The following is a 17,363-nucleotide window of genomic DNA, read 5'->3' as shown; positions in this document are numbered from 1 at the left end:
TATTGAAAATGCCAAATTACTTAGGAAATTAATGGTACCTATTAACTAAATAATAATTCTTAAAATGAGTTTTTTAAAGTCAAGCAGGTCCAAAAGAGGTTTCAGACTGATTTTGTTCATAACTGTCTGTCTGATAATCTGTGGATGAAGCTGAGAATAAGAAAATCCCAGTCAGGTCCTAGGAAATTTGAGAGTTGCCATCAGTACATACAGTCCAACTTCCCCAATGCAAGTATGCATTCATTTACAAAAGCTGCAGGTACTACAAATTCAATTGTATCTTACTATTGCCAGTCGAGCTTAGCACTTCAACAGTAATTTACTCAAACCAGATGGAGTCAAAACCAGCTGTGTCTCAGAACAGGAAACACCTTATATTTCTTTAAGAGACTACCACTAAAAAACATTACCATGAGATTAGGGCATGAGTTTATGCAAATATATTTGTGCAAACCTTCTATTGGACTTCATTTTTGTTGCATAGGAAGCCATCTCCATCCCACGATTTACAGGTACTTTGCTATTGGGTACAAAATGTTGTATATAATACTGCGTAACGATTTTGGGAAAGTGGAAGATACAAATAATACTACTATAATTCAATAATGACTTGACTTATTAAAGATAACATTATAGTCAAATAAGAGAGAAGAAATTTTAGTTATTTAAATTCATTCCCACTTTGTTTTCATTACGACACACTAAGATACTGTGTCTCGTGAAACATGCTGTTTCTTACCTAAAATATACTTCAGTGGATGTTGTCAACTTCTTTTAATAATTCCACCTTTAAATAATTCTTAGAAAGTGACAAGACAGTAATTGCAATAACTTCCTTACAGCATTGATCTAGACTTGAAAAACTAATTATGCTTAGCTGATTTTCCAGTTTATTCTTAATAAATAAAAAAGGTAAAAAACATGCTTTCCTGATTATACTCCAAACTGGCTAAAGATTTCCTGAAACATTAATCTGTTTCATAGAGCTAATTTTACTTCAGTTAGTTATGTTCTCAGAATTGAAAGCTCCCACTGACTTCAGTGTGACAAAGGGGGATGCTTGACCCTGACCATGATGAAGGATCTCAGCAATCTTCATATGAAGCACACATTTAGTTTTATACATAATCTAAAAGTAAAAAAGTCAAATCACTCAGGAAATGCTTCCTCTTCTGTCCAAAAATTCAGAAAACAAGCTCCCCAGCTCTGTTCCAAGAACAATTAAACCAGGATTAAATATGGTTTATGCCGACACAGAACAACTAACGCTTGTGTCTAGGTATCCTATATTTTAGAGGCCTCATCGAACTGCTGACCAGTGTTCCTCCACTGCCAGATTCATCCTTTACCTGAAGATAAAATTTCCAAAAGAAAAAAATATATTTCTAGTTAGCAGGGAAAAGAATCACTGGCAACTAGCTATAGCAACATGCAGTCATTGGGCATAAGCTTAAACATTTTATTACTATTGATCTGTATAATAGTAATTTAGAAGACAAAATATTTGAGAATTCTATTCCTGAATTTAAACCTATCCATGTTACTACTTTTTTATTTTTGAAAATTTTTACTTGTCATGATTTTGACCATATAAAATCTTGAGGCCTCCAGAAACTTTGTAAATCTTAAGTGGCAAAGATGCTTTTGCAGCTCCTGTGCTTGAAACTCTTTGCCTTGGTATATAATAATTTCCTTTTCTTTTTCTATCTTTTTTTTCCATTAAAAAAACCCCACCCAAACAAACCCTTACAGAAGTTAACTAAGAATTAGGCTACCCTAATTAGGTACACCACTCCCAGGCACAAACCAAGTAAGCCTTAGATAACAGACTGCCTATGCCTGAGAAGGCTGGGACTGACCAAAAAAAGTGGTGAACAGCCTCCGCCTAGCTATGCTTGTGGCTTGTCAGAACAAGAGGCTTAGTCACTGAGAAAGAAGTAGGCAGCCAGTGACTGCTACAGAGGGTAATCCCTTCCAGAAGTCAATTCCACTCTTTTCTACCTTCTTACCCCTCATTGTTCTCCTTTACCCTTTCTCCATGACAGCAGCAAGACAAGCAACAAGGCATTTCTGAAGCCTGGTTTAGTTCCCTTGTTCTACTTCTTCTCCATATCTATAAGCAGGGCTCAGTCCTGACCCCTTCTCTGACCTCCCCTAGTGTTAGGTGCTGAAAAGGTGATGGAGGCAGAGTCAAGGAAGTTAAGCAGTAGGAGAAGGAGCGGTTCTGTGAATCCCGTGGTGTCTCAAGATGAATGTCCTTTTATGGAAGACAGTGATTAGAAAGGAGGAAATGTGAGAGAAAAACAGATGTCTTCAGATTCCACCCAGATTCTTCCAAAACCCTTCTGCCTACAGTCCTCACTTCCCCTACAGAGGGTCTTCATTGCTTAGATACCTTATTGCTTATCACTCCTCTAATTTAACTTCCAGGCCAATGGCTTCCAGACTTACAGACTAGTAGTTATCCATCAGTAACATTTACAGTGTGGGGAGAGTTGGGTATCTTAGGTGCATCCTTCACCAGCACACTGCTCATCCTAGAATTAGGCCAGATATGCATGATTCTCAGGACCATGAAATGCCCCTATTAGGTGGCTATGTTTCAGGGGAAAAGAAAGAAGGACATAGCCTGTTTCTGGTCCTCTCCTTATTGACAGAAAAATCTCTCAGCTCCGAAGAAGAGGCTGGCTGCAGAAGATGGATGACAAGATGCTATGGTTGGTCTAGGATGCTATGACACCCAATAATTTTATTATCAAGTACATCTTGAGGTTTAACAGTGAGGTAGTGACTCTAGGTGTCTACTGGATAACACATCACTTCAAGTCCAGAGACAGATGCTGATCTCAGGCTGGGAATCACAAACCCAATGTCTTGCACTTAACATACACTATGCTCTTCCTCCAGATGCAGATGGCAAGCTGCTTTTTTCTTTTCTCTCTCCCTGTGAAATGGTACCTACTGGTGGGTCTCTCCTTATTTTACAACACTTTGGAAGTTTGAACATTTGTCAAGAAACAGGACAGCTGAGTTACACGTCTGGGAGTTTCAGAGTGGAAGACCAGTCTGCTTTCCAGTATAGGGCTCTAATCATGAAAGGGTTAAGTTAGCAAGCAGGCAGGTTTTATATCTCCAGCTGCTGACTTCTCCAGCCTCAGACATCAAGGCCAGGCCTGATAATGCTGTTACAAGTTTGGACAACGGAAGGGGAATCAACTTTCCTATTTTTAAGAGGAAAAAATTGACATACTCTTAATTACTACAGATTTATTTAAATATTTACTGTTACAGCTTCTTGAATCACTTAAGTAGGCTTCTCTGAATACTAACTTTCTCTTCTGTCCCTATGTTGCATCTTTGACAACTGGTGTCCTCATTCATGAGGCTACAAATAGCTGATAAACAAGCTGGCCTCAAGGCAGTGCACATAACATTCTGCATTTAATCCTTTCCTGGGTAAATAATGAAGGTGAAATGAAGACAAGTTATACAGGGAAATAAAAGAGACCACAGGCAGAAAACAAGTCTTTCTGACTCTGGACACAGCACAAGGAATGGGAGCGGACGACATACTCGTGAAAGGAACTGGCGGAACCAACACCTTAGCACATTAGCGAGGTGCAGCTGGAACTTAGCGGGGTGGGGCTTCTGCTCACAGGAGTGATTGGGAAGCTGAAAAAGGCCAAGCGAAAGGTGGCAGCAGCGAGTCGCTCTTCAGCCAGAGCGCGGCGGTGGATCTCACAGGGTGTCCGCGAGCAGAACTCGACGGCGAGCACGTCCTGTTACCCCATGGCCGTTAAAAGAGCGCTCCTGTGATGTGCGCACCGGCCGGACCCTGACACGAAAGGATGGCCGCACCGGGCTCTGCGCTCACCCTCGCTTTGTCTTGTCCCGCGGGGGCAGCCGGCCGCCGCTCACGCCGAGGGGTAAGCGGTGTCCGTCCCGTGCCGCCGAGCCGCGGCCGGCAATTCACCGGCTGTAGGCGTTGCCCTGACGCCTCAGCCGAGTAAACTGCTATGCTGACACTCAGGTGGCTGCGAGTGTGAATTAGCGGTAATTACCGCAAGCAGCAGCCAAAAGCCTGGTGTTTTTCCTCACTCACCAGAACTCTGCGCGGCAAGTTACGAGGATCGATGGAATGGCAACTTTCAGGTGAGTGCTTCAACTGAGCTCTACACAAGCTTCTCAGCGAAAGGTTAAGCGTGCACATCTTAAACATGACTGTCACACGCCTTGCCCTCCCTGCTCTTGCCAAGACTTCTGAAAATATAGTAGATTTTCAACGTAGGCTTCCCAAGAATGGGGAGGGAGAACCAACCGAGCAGTGGAATCGGCTCTTCCTTCCCTGTTGCTTTTACCGTTTTGCCTGCCAGACCTCAAGTTTCAGTCACCCAGCTCAAGGCAGTGGGTGTAGCTGTCAGTGCCAAGCGACTGCTCCCCACCGACCCCCGCCAGCCGGCCTGCCTGCCTGCCTCCCCTTAACCGGCAAACCACAGCCCCCCGGCCGTGAGGGGAATGCACCCTTGGAAGACATGGGGTCGCACCCCGCTGCGATGAGGTCGGGGCACCTGGCCCGGCGCTCCCTCAGCCCCGCCTGTCACAGGCAGTGGCTTTGCCTCAGCGGGAGCGGAGCCTCCTACCCCCTCCCTCTCCTTAGCACCGGCTGCTCGGCCGTGGCGGGCGGGTTCCTGCTGGGGAGGGGACAGAGGAGGGAGGAGCGGAGGCAGGCGGAGAAGGAGGGAAGGAGGCAGGGCGGGCGGGAGCGCGGCGGCGGCAGATGCTGCGGCGGCGGCTGTGTCTCCTTCGGCCACATCCCGCGGCCGGTGCGCCCGCCAGGCGCGCTGCGCTACGGCGGCGCCGCGCAGCCTGCCTCAGCCGCCGCCGCAGCGGCCCCGCGCCTCGCCCGGGCGGCGGGGCGGTGGGTGCCGAGCCCGTCTCTCCCCGGCAGCCGGAGGGCAGCTGTCCTGCAGCGGAGCCTTTCGGACCCGGATCTGCGCGCTCGCACGGACACGGGGACACACGGGCGCAGACGCACGCCCGGGGGGGGGGGCGGGGGGGGGGGCAAGCCGAGGATGTTGCAGCTGGGCAAGGTCAGGACCTTGCGGTGAAGCCCGGGGCCGTTGCTCGCCTCCTCCCCCCGCCCTCTTTCATCCTTGCCTAGCGGACTGAGGATTTGCTGTTGGGTTTTGGTGTATGTTTGGGAGAAAGCAGGCTGAATCGGCGCCGATCGGTGAGTACAACAGACACCGTAATGGTGCCAGGTTCTCCCCCCTCATTCCTGGTTGCGTGATATTTCCTCTTGTTGCGGGCTCCTGTACTGCTCCCCTCGGAGAGGCAAGCGGGATGGGCTGGGCTGGTGGGAGCTGTGCGAGAGCCGTGCTTGTGCCGTCAAGCATTAGGGTAACAAAGTGCGTTTATTTTCCCTTGTTTCCTCCTCCCGCGCCTCCCCGCCCCCCTCCCCCCCCCCCCATCCTTTCCCTCTTTCTTTCTATGTTAGTCGTTGCTTATGTAGGGCAGCCGCGGTACCGTGTCTCCCGATGCTCTGCACTAGAGTACTCATTATGGCAGTGAAGTCATGGGCTGAGGAGGAGGAGGAAGGGGCCCGGAGACCCGCGGGCGGGGGCAGCGCCCGGCCCTGCTCGGAGCCGGGCGGGAGGTGCCGGCACGATGGCCCTAGCCCTGGGGCAGCTCTGGGTGGCGGCGGCAGCTCCGTGTGTCTGTCTGTGTGTCCCTGTGCCTGTCCGTGTGCTGTGGGGAGGGTGGTGGTGTCTTCCTTTGAAGCCACTGTCTGCGAAATCCTGCGCTCGAGGAGCTGTTGAGGGAGTGGGGGGGTGGGGAGCCTCGGTGTGCCCGGTGCTGTTTCGTTGATCTATAATTAATGGCTGAAAGGAAAGATGCTTTTCTTTCCTTTTACCCCTACCGTACTCTTATTCTGGTGTGTAATGTGCTTGCATCGATCGGTCAAAGCGTAGGTTCAGCTGAATCGAGCCGCCACAGAGGAGGTGCAGCAGCGCAGGCGGTACGTGTAATACACAAATTCATCTGGCCGGGGATCTTAGAGAAAAATAAAACCCTGAAGAGGAGTCATTTTAGAAACCATGTTAAATTTCCCCTGGAGGGATTGGAGGCATTAATACATAGAATGTAGCATCTTGTGCAGAGACATTTTTTTCTGACACTTTAAGTGTTAGGGTGTCGTAATTAACCTAGCGTGTTGTAGAAAAATACCCCAAACATGCAGAAAATATCTAGAAATGAAGGTTCCTTTATTAAACACCCAACTGCTAACTTTATCGGCTGTTTTAGCTGATATTTATGCCCCTTAAAACATGTATGCCTTTTTATTGGCTATAACAACATAAAGTAAAAACTTCATGGTGCAGGTTTATTTTCACAGACTGTACAGCTAGTCTGTATGTAAAGTGAAAACAGTGAATCGGCTTGAGCTGTGTTTCGTAGCAAACCTCTCTGTGGGGTACATCAAGACTTGCATACCTCAAGATAGCGAGAGAACTACACACAATTATATGGAGTTTATATAAGTCTGTTGTGAGCTTCTGCAAAATCAAGGGATGGAAAAATATCTTTTGTTATCCTGTGTTTAAGGATGCATTCATCTTGTCTTAAAAAAATTACCTGATTACCTAACTCGTGTAGGCTGGATTGATATGTTTCAACAGCCCTAGTCAGCTGGTCAGTTTATAAATGACATGGTGCGAGGGAGTTAGGTGCAGGTCTCCAGAGGAAGCTGCTGCACATCCTACTTGTGGGCCTCTGGGGCTTAGATGGCTTTAGGGCTTTTGTGAGCCTGTATACCTTTACATGGTTTATCTGGGGAGAAGCCCCAACCAGAAATCCAAACCATCTGGAAGACTGTGATCTGTAAGCAAAATGTGGAAGTTCTGTGATGATCGAATACCCTTGTAAGACCTAATTTTGAGCCAAGTTGGTGAAGCTTTCTCTTTTCAGTCAGTGAATGACTTGACCCTTCGGGAGCCTTGCCTGACTATCAGTCTGCATCCTGCAGAACTGCAGAGAGCTTGCGATAGATCATTGTCATTAATGAGAAGTTGATTAAAGGCTTGGGACTGCGTTGAATGTGATTATGTTGAATGTTGTGGGACTGAAATAGGAGATCACATCTCGATCACGTTGTTCAGAGACGGTTTTTGCAGTCTGTTATATAAGAGAGGCTTGGGGGAAAAAAAAAAAAAAAAAGAGTAGCGGGCTGTGCTGTGTGTATGTACCAAAGGAAATACCCCACAAAGCTGCTGGTGGGAAGCCAAGTGTTTATTTTTGAAGGCCAGTTGCATGACTCCTTGTGGATTGCAAGAAAGATGCTTTTGGGAGGGAACTCCAGCTTCCCAGTTCTGTTTATCAGGTACCTTAACAGATGTTAAAAGCAGTAAATAATAGCTCATCAGTGACACAAGCTTGTGACTTCTGCTGTAGTTTAGTTGGGTTTTTTTTGACTAACACTACTAAAATAACTTCATCCTCACATAATGAACTCTGACAGACAGCTGCACAAAATAGAAATAGTAGCAACAGGAAAAAAAAGGTGTTTGCATAATTCTGATTTGCATAGTTTACCTTTGCTGATGGATGGTATCAGTTTAATGGCTGTGGTTTGGTGTTAAGTATTTGTTCCTGAAGACACGTGTAAAATCAACATGCTACAAAGGAAGTGCTCAAGCAGCTTATTTTAAGGTTTTTAAGAAATGCATTTTTAAGTAGGGCTGTAGACTGGCATGTAAATGGAGCAGATAACAGAATCAGCAGAACTCATGAGTGGCAAATTTTGCACTAAATTTCAGATACATTTTCTGTTTCATGGTTCAGTGTGATATGATTTTTAGAGCCTGCCATATGTGGAAATTCCAGCATATCTTTGTTAGTATTTCAAATGTGTATTTTGACAATTCCTAAAACTGGCTGTTTTCAGGAGTATCAGCAAGATAAGGAAAATATATTATTACAGTACTCTTTACTTAAATAAGGACCTGTGGTTTTGATACTTATTGATTGGGCTTGTAAGTCATGAAGAGTTCGATATTTCGAGTTACAGCTGAGGTTTGACAAAAATGAAATTGATTGTTTCTCCCCTTTGAAGGTCTGAGTAAGATCTTATTACAGGATGAGTTTTGGATACTTACTTAACTGCACAATATTAAATGTAGTAGTCTAATTATTAATAACATAAAAGTAAACTAACAGCCTTAAAGAAGACAACATTTTTAAGCATAGTACATTTGTTTTTTGAATGACAGAATGACTCTCAAGTAGGACTAAAGCACATTTGCTTTTAAATGAGATTGGTTCTCTCCCTCCTCATACCTCTTCCCCCCCACCCTCAACAAAAGTCACTGCACCTGTAAAGCTGTAAATTTTTCTGACCTTTTCTCTATTAATTTATGCCCCCCCCCCCCCCCTCCTTCCGCCCAATGGGGGCATTCTCTTAAGGCAGTAGGAGCTTTCCATGCAGGACAGGTATGCAATCCTCTGCTCATGCACTGCAGAACATCACCCGTTGGCTAATGGCTCTTCCCTAGTTAGGCTCACTTGGAAAGAGGTCTGAATTGCAGCATGACACACTAAAACAATTTCTTCTATCCCCTTGGGATGTGCTAACTCAGTGTCATGAATGGATTGTAAATGCTGATTGCCTGACCAGATTCTTTGGCAGTATGCTGGACAAAGTTTAAATTCAATAAAATTAAAAAGGAAATACGGTGTTGTTTATGTGTAAACTGACAGCCAAGTTAATAGATTTTTGGTTTTTTTTATTGTATAGTTGCCAGTTTAGTGTAAAACTAAGAAATGGAGAAACATCTCAGTATCTATGAGAGTAAATATTTAGTATTTAAGTGGCTCTTGGCATGCTAACTCACAGTGCATTCTGCTGGCTCTTAATCTGCCTGTTCTACTTTACAAAATTCAATTATAGTAATAAGCAATAACTTCAGGAGATATAAAACGTGGAAGTATATGTATTATCTTGTCCTTTTGGCCACTGCCTATTTTATTGAAGTTTCCGAGGAAAAAAAAAAACAGGCTTCTAATGAAACTACCCAAAAAGTGGTAACTTTTTAAAATTCATATGTAAAATAACCATGTTTTCTGTTATATTTTATTAGGGTTTATTGCATTAGCCATTATAGTTCTACTGTATGACAGACCATTATTTTCCACTTGTTTTCATTCAAGAAGCCATAAATAGGCAGAGATCACTTTGAGCTGTTAACAACCAAGTCAAGAACATCTGTGAGTCAAAAGGGTTTGTCAGAAAACGTTATCTGGGGGATGATTTTGCATTCCCCCTCCTTCTACTCCTTCCCCTTCTTTATTTTTTTCTTGGAAGTTTACAGTTGTTTTTATCATCTCCCAGAAATCTTCACAATACAGAAACTTCCTTTTGGCCAAGAAAATTATTTTTAAAAATTAACAGTAAAACTTAAATTTGTCTGCTTAGTGTAACATAAGCATATTCTTTTTTTTTAAGCCATACATACATTCTTCTGCCCCATCACAGTCAGTTAAGTGACACCATAATACCCCTTTAAGGCTGAATTTTTGAAGTGAGACAAATGAAAATGCAGGTAGCTTAAACAGAGATTCTAATGGGGTTCGTAGTTCTAAATTCACTGGCTGAGACTTACTCTTCCATATTAATTTAGATCAGATTAATTTCTTTTAAATTAATAAGATATTTGGACAATAATGAGGAATAAGTTTCACAGTGGTCGTAGAAAATTGCTGTATCTTTTGGCACTGCTGGGATTACTCAAATTTGTAATCTGCGTCCTGTAAAAGGTATGTGCCTTCATTCATAACCAGCAAGCAGGTTGGGAGGGTGACTGGCAAGGGTCTCAGGGGTGTAATAAAAGACTCCAGACAATTAATTTTAAAGAATGTACTGTATTTTAATTCTTGCTTTCCAGGAGGGTTCTTCTGCCATTTTTGAAGCTGGGTATCTGAAAAGCAAGAAAATATGCACTGGATGTTGAACACAGAACATGTGAACCTTAAAATTTTTCTTTATAGTATTCCATCAAAATAGTGAATCTTAGGAGTGTGTGTATGCCTGGTACAGAAGGTGATGTACAGGCATGTGTGTGTGTTTTGGTGTGGGTTTTTTTTTTTTTATATAATTTTAGATTAATCTGAGTGAAGAATCTAACTTCTGAAGATGGTGTACGTGATTATTGGAATCAAGTCTTGGTATTCTGATATTTTCTCCTAATGTTCTACTTGGCTGGGTAGTAATTGGGTTTCTTTGAAAGGAGGTAGTTGTCCCAGTAGAATTTGCTTGTTTAAAAATAATTGTTGTTCTTGACAAGATGTTGACTATTATTTTACCTGTTTGGCATATGGGACAGTTTTTGACATGAGAAATGGTATGGCAGTGAATATAGAGGTTCATATTCAGTGAAAAGCAGAGTGAGAAGGCAGAAGGCTAGGTCAGAGAATGGTTATCGAAGGAAACAGTAGCTTAAAGGTTTTCAACAATGGAAATTGCTCAAGGTTAGGCAACGAAAGCATTTCTGGGCAAACCTTGTTGTTGTCTTGCATGCCAGAATTTTTAGAGAAATTGAATTCTTTAAAGATACCCAGAGGCATTCTTATGCCATCTTTTTTGCACATATATTTCTGTCAACTATAATTCAGGGCAGCTTTTGAATGTGCCTAATCATCTCATTTCTGAATAGTGTGATACATCTGAAAATGACTTTCTGTGCAATTTAGAAGCTGAAGTCTCATGGAAAGTAAGAGTTGGGCTCCTTCATGGTGTGGATGCTAAATAAAGAGTGGATAATCTAGTGAATTCGTACAGATCAAAATCTAGGTCAGTCTTTGAGCATTTTGACAAATTTTAACAAAATGACTAGTCATATTCAGCACTTTCTGAATATTTCTGATGAAGTACCTGTATCCTTGATTACCACACGATGGTAACCTGAACCTTGAGTTCATGCCTAACCTTGTTTTACCTAGTGTGCTCAGAAGCGAAGTGAATAGAACAAAAGAGCTTTAGGTATTTTAAAAATTTTGTGCTTTATTGAAGGAGGTTGACAGTAATTGATGAAGCGCATAATTCCTGCTATTCTTACTGCAAATGGTTTTGAAGCTTGAGTTACAAGAATAACGTGACTTTATATATGGATTTCCACTGTTGTACTGATGTATGTCATGTGGCAGTACAGGGGAGAACTTGAAAGTGTGATAGTACATCTCTTTGTGTCAGTAATGTAGAAAGCTTAATGCATTCTTAAAATTATCATTGTAATTAAAATGACAGAAGACTTCTGTTTCCTTTGTTTCTGTTGAACCATGTTCATAGCATTAATGACCTGCAGAAGAATTTTGAGTAACAGGGTTGGAAGCCCTGCTTAGGGATCACCAAGTTAATTCCCAAGAGCCTCTCAGCTGTGTCTGCATTATTTTGAGAAGGTAAAGTTTGGTTAACCCTGGGAAAACTAGCATTTATATGACACAGTACTCATTAAGTACTAACTACTACAGATGCCTTTATTTTACTGATGACATACAGCATCCTATGGGCAAATGCATAAGAGAGATACCACACCATTTCTTCTACTCCTGTATAAATATGGTGGCCCCTTAAAGATTTTATAGGTTCAGAAGTACATATTTTTGGTTGAAAGAGTTTCTGACAAGCTTGGCAGATTATTTCACTTATTTTCCAACAATTAAATTATTGCACAAAGCCTCAAGGGTCTTGAGGGGCTCTGAATTTAATCTCTTCAAAGAAGAATGGACAGGTTGAACTTAATTAAAAACATACTTATCTAATCAAAGGGTAAATTTAGAATCATAAGTTTTAAGAGCTGGCATTAGAAACAAAGTCATGATAACCAAGAAATCTTTTTCACATAAATGGGAACATTGAACAGAAGCCATAGTATATGTGAGAAGCCTAATGCAGTATCCTGTTAAGCAATTATTTAATGCTCCTAGCTTCTTTTAATGTGTCATTACATGTGGGTGTTTTTGATTTTTTTTGTTGTTTCATTTGGTTTCCTTTTATGTGGTTTTTCCATTTTGTTTGGTTTTTGGTATTTTTTTGGTTGTCATTCCCTTCCCCCAGTAAAAGTGAATTCCAAATTATATATTTCTAGTCAAATTAAGGAAGTTTGTTAGCCTCTTTTTTATGAGTTTGCTTCCACTGGGATCTTGTGCACTTAATTCTCAATGCTGACTGTCATAATGAGCACTCAAAGGATGGATAATGCTCCTCATTTCAGAAAGGAATAAACATTTTCTTGTATTCTGTGTCAGCTTATGTAGCATAGATCTATGCAGCAATTATTTTAGATGGATGAAATGCAAAGGTATGGTATAAAACTTAACCTTTACATCTCTTCTTTGCCCTTTTGAGATTGAGCTTTGATCAGTTGTCTTAAATGTTCCCTCTCTGTAAATACCTTTTAATTAAAAGTAGCCAAGATTAATCAGCTTTGTAATTCTTACTTTTCTGTCTCCAAGTCTAGAAGGTACAGTGCATGTGTAGGTCTTGCTGTCTTTTTTTTTGTTGTTTTTTGTTTGTTTGTTTTGCTCTTAGTCTGTTTAAAGAGATGTGAATTTTTGGTAGTGAGTAGTAAATATTTCTCCTATTTCATGTCTGTTGGCATAGAAAGACTTAAACTGGGCAGAAAAGACACCTGTTTTTGAGAGGTAAAACCAAGACTTAAACAGAAGTCATGAAATATGATTCATTTTAGAATGGCTGAAACTTTGCACAGCTCGATTAAGAATTTAGTTTGATTTCCAAAATAAGATTTTTTTTTCCCCCTTTAGTAAGTGCAGTGTTAGTATTTGAGGACTATGCTGTACCTGCTACTTAATGCCAGCGAAGTGCCACATAAACTTCACCTACTTTTAGGACTTCAGGACATTTTAATTTTTTTGACATCTGATATCTTTATCTGTTGACCTGAACGTGCTATTGTCATTTCAGTGGAAGGCCTGCTGGGCAGAGTCACTTCAAAGAATGTGATTTTCCTGTTTGTGTGTGAAACTCTTATATACCTTTACTCAAACTAGAACTGGCTGGTGAGGGGGAGTGGGGGTTTCCTCTGCAACATTGCTCTGTCCACTAGAATTCTGAGGCTGATGTTGCTGATGGATCGCTCTGTCTGAGACTCTCTCAGCATGATCTCCCCTCTAAAAATATCCACTGAGGAGCTACTTGGCTTTTGATTAGTGGTGATAATATTTCAGGTCCCCAAATGACACATTGCTGGTGATCTATTGACAGAACAGACTTGGAGCAATGATGTTTGTCAAGGAGCCAAAGACTTTGCAGTATAAATTGCTTTTGCCCCCTTGATGTTTTGGGTTTTTTTTTTTTTAACTGTGGGTCTAGTGTTTAAAGCAGAGAAAGAGATCTGAGATACTGTTAATAGCAAACTAAAAAAAGGCCAGGGAAGGAAGGTGGGGACAAAGAGACAAGCAGGAAAACACAATTGCAGTATTGTCAATGAATAGGAAAGATGATGGTTTGGTCTTTTACCGCTGGTAGTTGGGACAGTCTCGATTTCTAGAGAATGCTTTTAGAAATGTTTTTCAGTAGTGCTTCATTTACAAATATATCTCAGTTCTTACAGGGTGTCTTGCACAGATTCATAATCTGAACTTGTCTTAAGAAATGCATGCATATATTCTGCTTGTATGCTACCTATGGAATTAGCTGCATCTGTCAGATATTAAAGTTCCTCTCTGGCATGTGTTACTTGACTGTTAACCTCAAAAGAAATGGAATTTTGTATTTCTCCCTCCATCCCTTACCATTGAAACCCCCAGTTGTATTCTTGCTGGATTTGGTAACAGAAATCCAACCGATTCCATGGGAGGTGTGCTGTATGACATGTGTCGTAGTAAAAATATTGTTTACTCTTTATTCAACCATCTTTCACTTGACTCTTCAATGATTCTACAATCTAATGTTTGTCATGACACAGTTGTGTGTTTGTTCAAGAAAATCACAGGTATTAAACAGGGAAGATGAGTACTTTCTAGCAGTTTATGATTTCAGTACTTTAGGACTTGTAAATTTTGCCACACTGGGTTAAATAATTATTTTCCAGATGTGACTAATATGTGAGCTACAGATTGGGGGGGGAGGGAGAGGAAGGGGTTAGAGGAGGAGTTGGAAGAGGAGGAGAAAATCAAAATGCTAGTTTGTTTAGCTAAGTTACCTTACAGATACATCATTTCTGACCTAGAGGACAATATAGTTCTGGAAGTATGAGGTTTGTTTACCTGATACTGTAGTACGTTTGCAATAAATGGAATTGCTCTCTAGGAAGCTGTATAGACCTCTAAAACAAGTAACTAAGTTTATGGAAAAATATATTCTTGGGAATGAAGCAATTATTTCTCCCCCTTCCACTGTTTTTAAATTTACTTGCTCATAACATGTTTAGCATGCCTCTGGCAAAATACCAGGAGTCCTGATTTTTTGAAGGACTTAATATTCTCATTATAACTTTTAAGTATTCATGTTTTTCCAAATACTTGTCTCATAAATCTTTATTTAAATATGGTCTTTCAGTTCCACTTTGGATTTAAAGACTTAAATTTTGGCCACCTGCCAATATTATGTAGTTGTTGGGTTTTTTTTTTTCACATGGCTTTATTTAGGAATGTATAATTTGTAGTGCTATGCAATATAGTCATATTTTTGCTTAACAAAAGAGAATGGGTGGTTGGTATGAAAAAGCTGAGTTGACTAGGAGGAATGGGACGAGTGGAAAATGAAGCAGTCCTGAAATGCAGATGTATAGCTGTGCTTCAGAAATACACTTTGAATCTAAAATTTGATATTGTGAAATAAATCACAAGTCTCTTTCATATAAACTGCTGTAAGTTGCACATTGAAGGAAATGGAATACAAACCTAAAATAATTTTAGCTATCCTCAAACTCCATTGAAGTTACAGAGGACTTACTGCAGTGATGTTGCCTCCTTTAGGTGATCCAGAACATAACATCTCTGCATGCACCATTCTGACAGGCAAGGCTCTTGATGAATTACACAGGCCATCCAAGGTGCTATACTTTCACTACTTACTAAGCTGAGGTTGTTTTCCCTTCCAAATGGGAGCAGCCACTGAAAACCCATACCATGCTTCTGCATAGACATTTGTACTTTTACATATGTTGCCCCACCTTCATGCACATCCTGCAGTATGTCTGTCTCTCTTACATCATCTTAATTTAGTAGTACTGTAGTCTTGCTTGTTTCACTGTAAGAAAATAAATATTTTTGGCTTAAAAAAAAAAAACAACCAAAAAACCTTCATCTAAGCTGAAGGTGGCTACCGTGTTTCCTAGCAGTAAAAAAAGAAATTTACAGAGTTCAAATTCTCTCTTATTCTTTCATGGAGTCATGGAATGTTCTGGGTTGGAAGGGACCTTATAGGTCATATAGTTCCAAACCCATGTAATGGTCAAGGACACCTTCCACTAAACCAGGTTTTTCAAAGCCCTATCATTCAAAACCATACAGAAGAATGGGTATTTCTAAATGTGTTCTCAGTATCCAAAGTTTGCACTTCTATCCTCGTTCTGTGAAAGGGTTAGAGACTTGTGATTTATTTCATAATACCAGGTTTTTGATACAAAGTGTGTTTCTAAAGCACAGCTATACATCTGCATTTCACAGGAACAGTCGGGGAAAGGAAGGGCAGCACAAAGCTTTTTCTTCTTTGCACATGAATCATTTTAGAGCTTCTTCTAAAAGGTGACTTACCCAGCTGAATGAATTTATAGGACATTGTGCAATGTTTCTGATGTTTTAATCTTCACCTTTTTCATGTATGTATAGAAGAGAAGAATAAAAAGGGACTTGCAATTTAAGTTCTGAGCATTTATATTCCAAAACTTTTGAAGTTTGAAGGTAGATGCAGAGTTTCTAATAATACCTTAATATGACATCCAGATATTAACCCAAAACATCTATAGCAGTATTGTCTCTCTTTTAATTTTTTCTTCCTGTCAGGCAGGCTTCCTCTTTTGTAAAGGCTTCAGTTGATTTGTCTTGAAACAGTCATCAATGGCTTCAATAGAGTATTTTAAACGTCTGGGATCTTTCCTGCTCTCTAACAGGATGTAGGTACTATCACTTTTTAATAAGTGTGCATGGGTTATGTATTGCATCCCTGTACAGTTTAGGATACTTCTTCATAGCTTAATAATTTTATGGTGCAAAAAGGTGATGTTGGGGTCTGAAGCTGATACCTCTAGGTGCAGGCTAGCAGGTAGAAGTATCAGGTAACTCCTTCAGTTGTCCTGTTTACGGCTCTCATTTCAAATTTCCTTCTCATTCTACCAATATGAAACCGAACTTCTCAATGTTTGAGTGGAAATATGTTCACTTCTTACTCATACTGAATTTCAGTATGCTGATTTTGTTGTGAAATTGGGCCTCAGACCTAAGTTACAACAGGACCTTGAAACTAGTTATGAATATCCCAGGGTTTTCCACCTTGAAATCTGGAGTGAGCTCAACGCCTCTGTGTTACTCTGTGGCTTTATACAAGCAGTAACAAACAGAAGAACCACAGTCAGGACTCTGTCCCCATGCGAATTGGTATGTAACAAGCTCCCTCCCAGGGTGTGTTTAGAAAATAGTGTTATGTGGATTCACTAACTGTACCATATATGAAAGACCATATGCAAGAATGCAGATGGAGGAACAGACTGTAATGTTAATTTATCAATCATCTAAGTAGTTATACTGGTGTCTCTTCATTTTGTATTACATCAGTGTTCTGATGACTGAACTTGGATCATAACCTTGTTGAACCTGTGCTGTCCAAAACATACTCACAGATGGTCCTGGTGTTCAAAAGTTCAGAAACCTAGCTAACACAACTGCTAACAAGGGAAAACAAGTCTAGAGAGGCTGAAAGAAAACAGGTCAGGTACAAGCATCAAAATAGGATCCTGGTTTCTTATGTACTCTGAGTTCCCTAGCACATGTAACCCTTTCTATGTTGCTTAGGCAAATGCTTGTCTCTTGTACTGCTCTCAGTGCACATGTGGCATAAAACTAAATGTTTGTATTCTTATGATACTTTTCCAAGTAATTAACAACATGTTTTATGAGATGCAAGAGGCTTTTTCCGAAAGCAGAAAATGTCATTATTGAGAGTTGGCCCCTTTAAAAACATGAAAATAAGTTAAAAGGAAGTAATTTGGAGAGGGGAAAAGGGGCAGGGGGAAGTAAGAAGGATGAAGTTAAATGTACTAGGTCTGTTCTCCATGAGAAGTGTAAAGAACAAAACCAAAACTTACTTTTGCAAGTATAATGAAGCTGTACAAAGTATCAGTGGATAC

General features: G+C 41.0%; 1 protein-coding gene across 2 annotated transcripts in view; it reads left to right on the top strand.

The window, feature by feature from the left end:
- The first annotated feature begins 5,144 nt into the window (after positions 1-5,144).
- Positions 5,145-17,363, top strand: part of CTNND2 (catenin delta 2) — a 646,172-nt gene continuing 633,953 nt past the window's right edge. For both annotated transcript variants that reach the window (XM_013130147.3, XM_034063316.1), the window contains exon 1: positions 5,145-5,230. In XM_013130147.3, coding sequence (XP_012985601.2) covers positions 5,194-5,230 — 37 coding nt within the window. In that variant the 5' untranslated portion in view covers positions 5,145-5,193. The remainder of the gene's footprint in view (positions 5,231-17,363) is intronic.

Source organism: Melopsittacus undulatus, chromosome 1, assembly GCF_012275295.1.
Source record: "Melopsittacus undulatus isolate bMelUnd1 chromosome 1, bMelUnd1.mat.Z, whole genome shotgun sequence".
Taxonomy (NCBI): Eukaryota; Metazoa; Chordata; class Aves; order Psittaciformes; family Psittaculidae; genus Melopsittacus; species Melopsittacus undulatus.
This window is presented reverse-complemented; position numbering and strand designations above follow the sequence as displayed.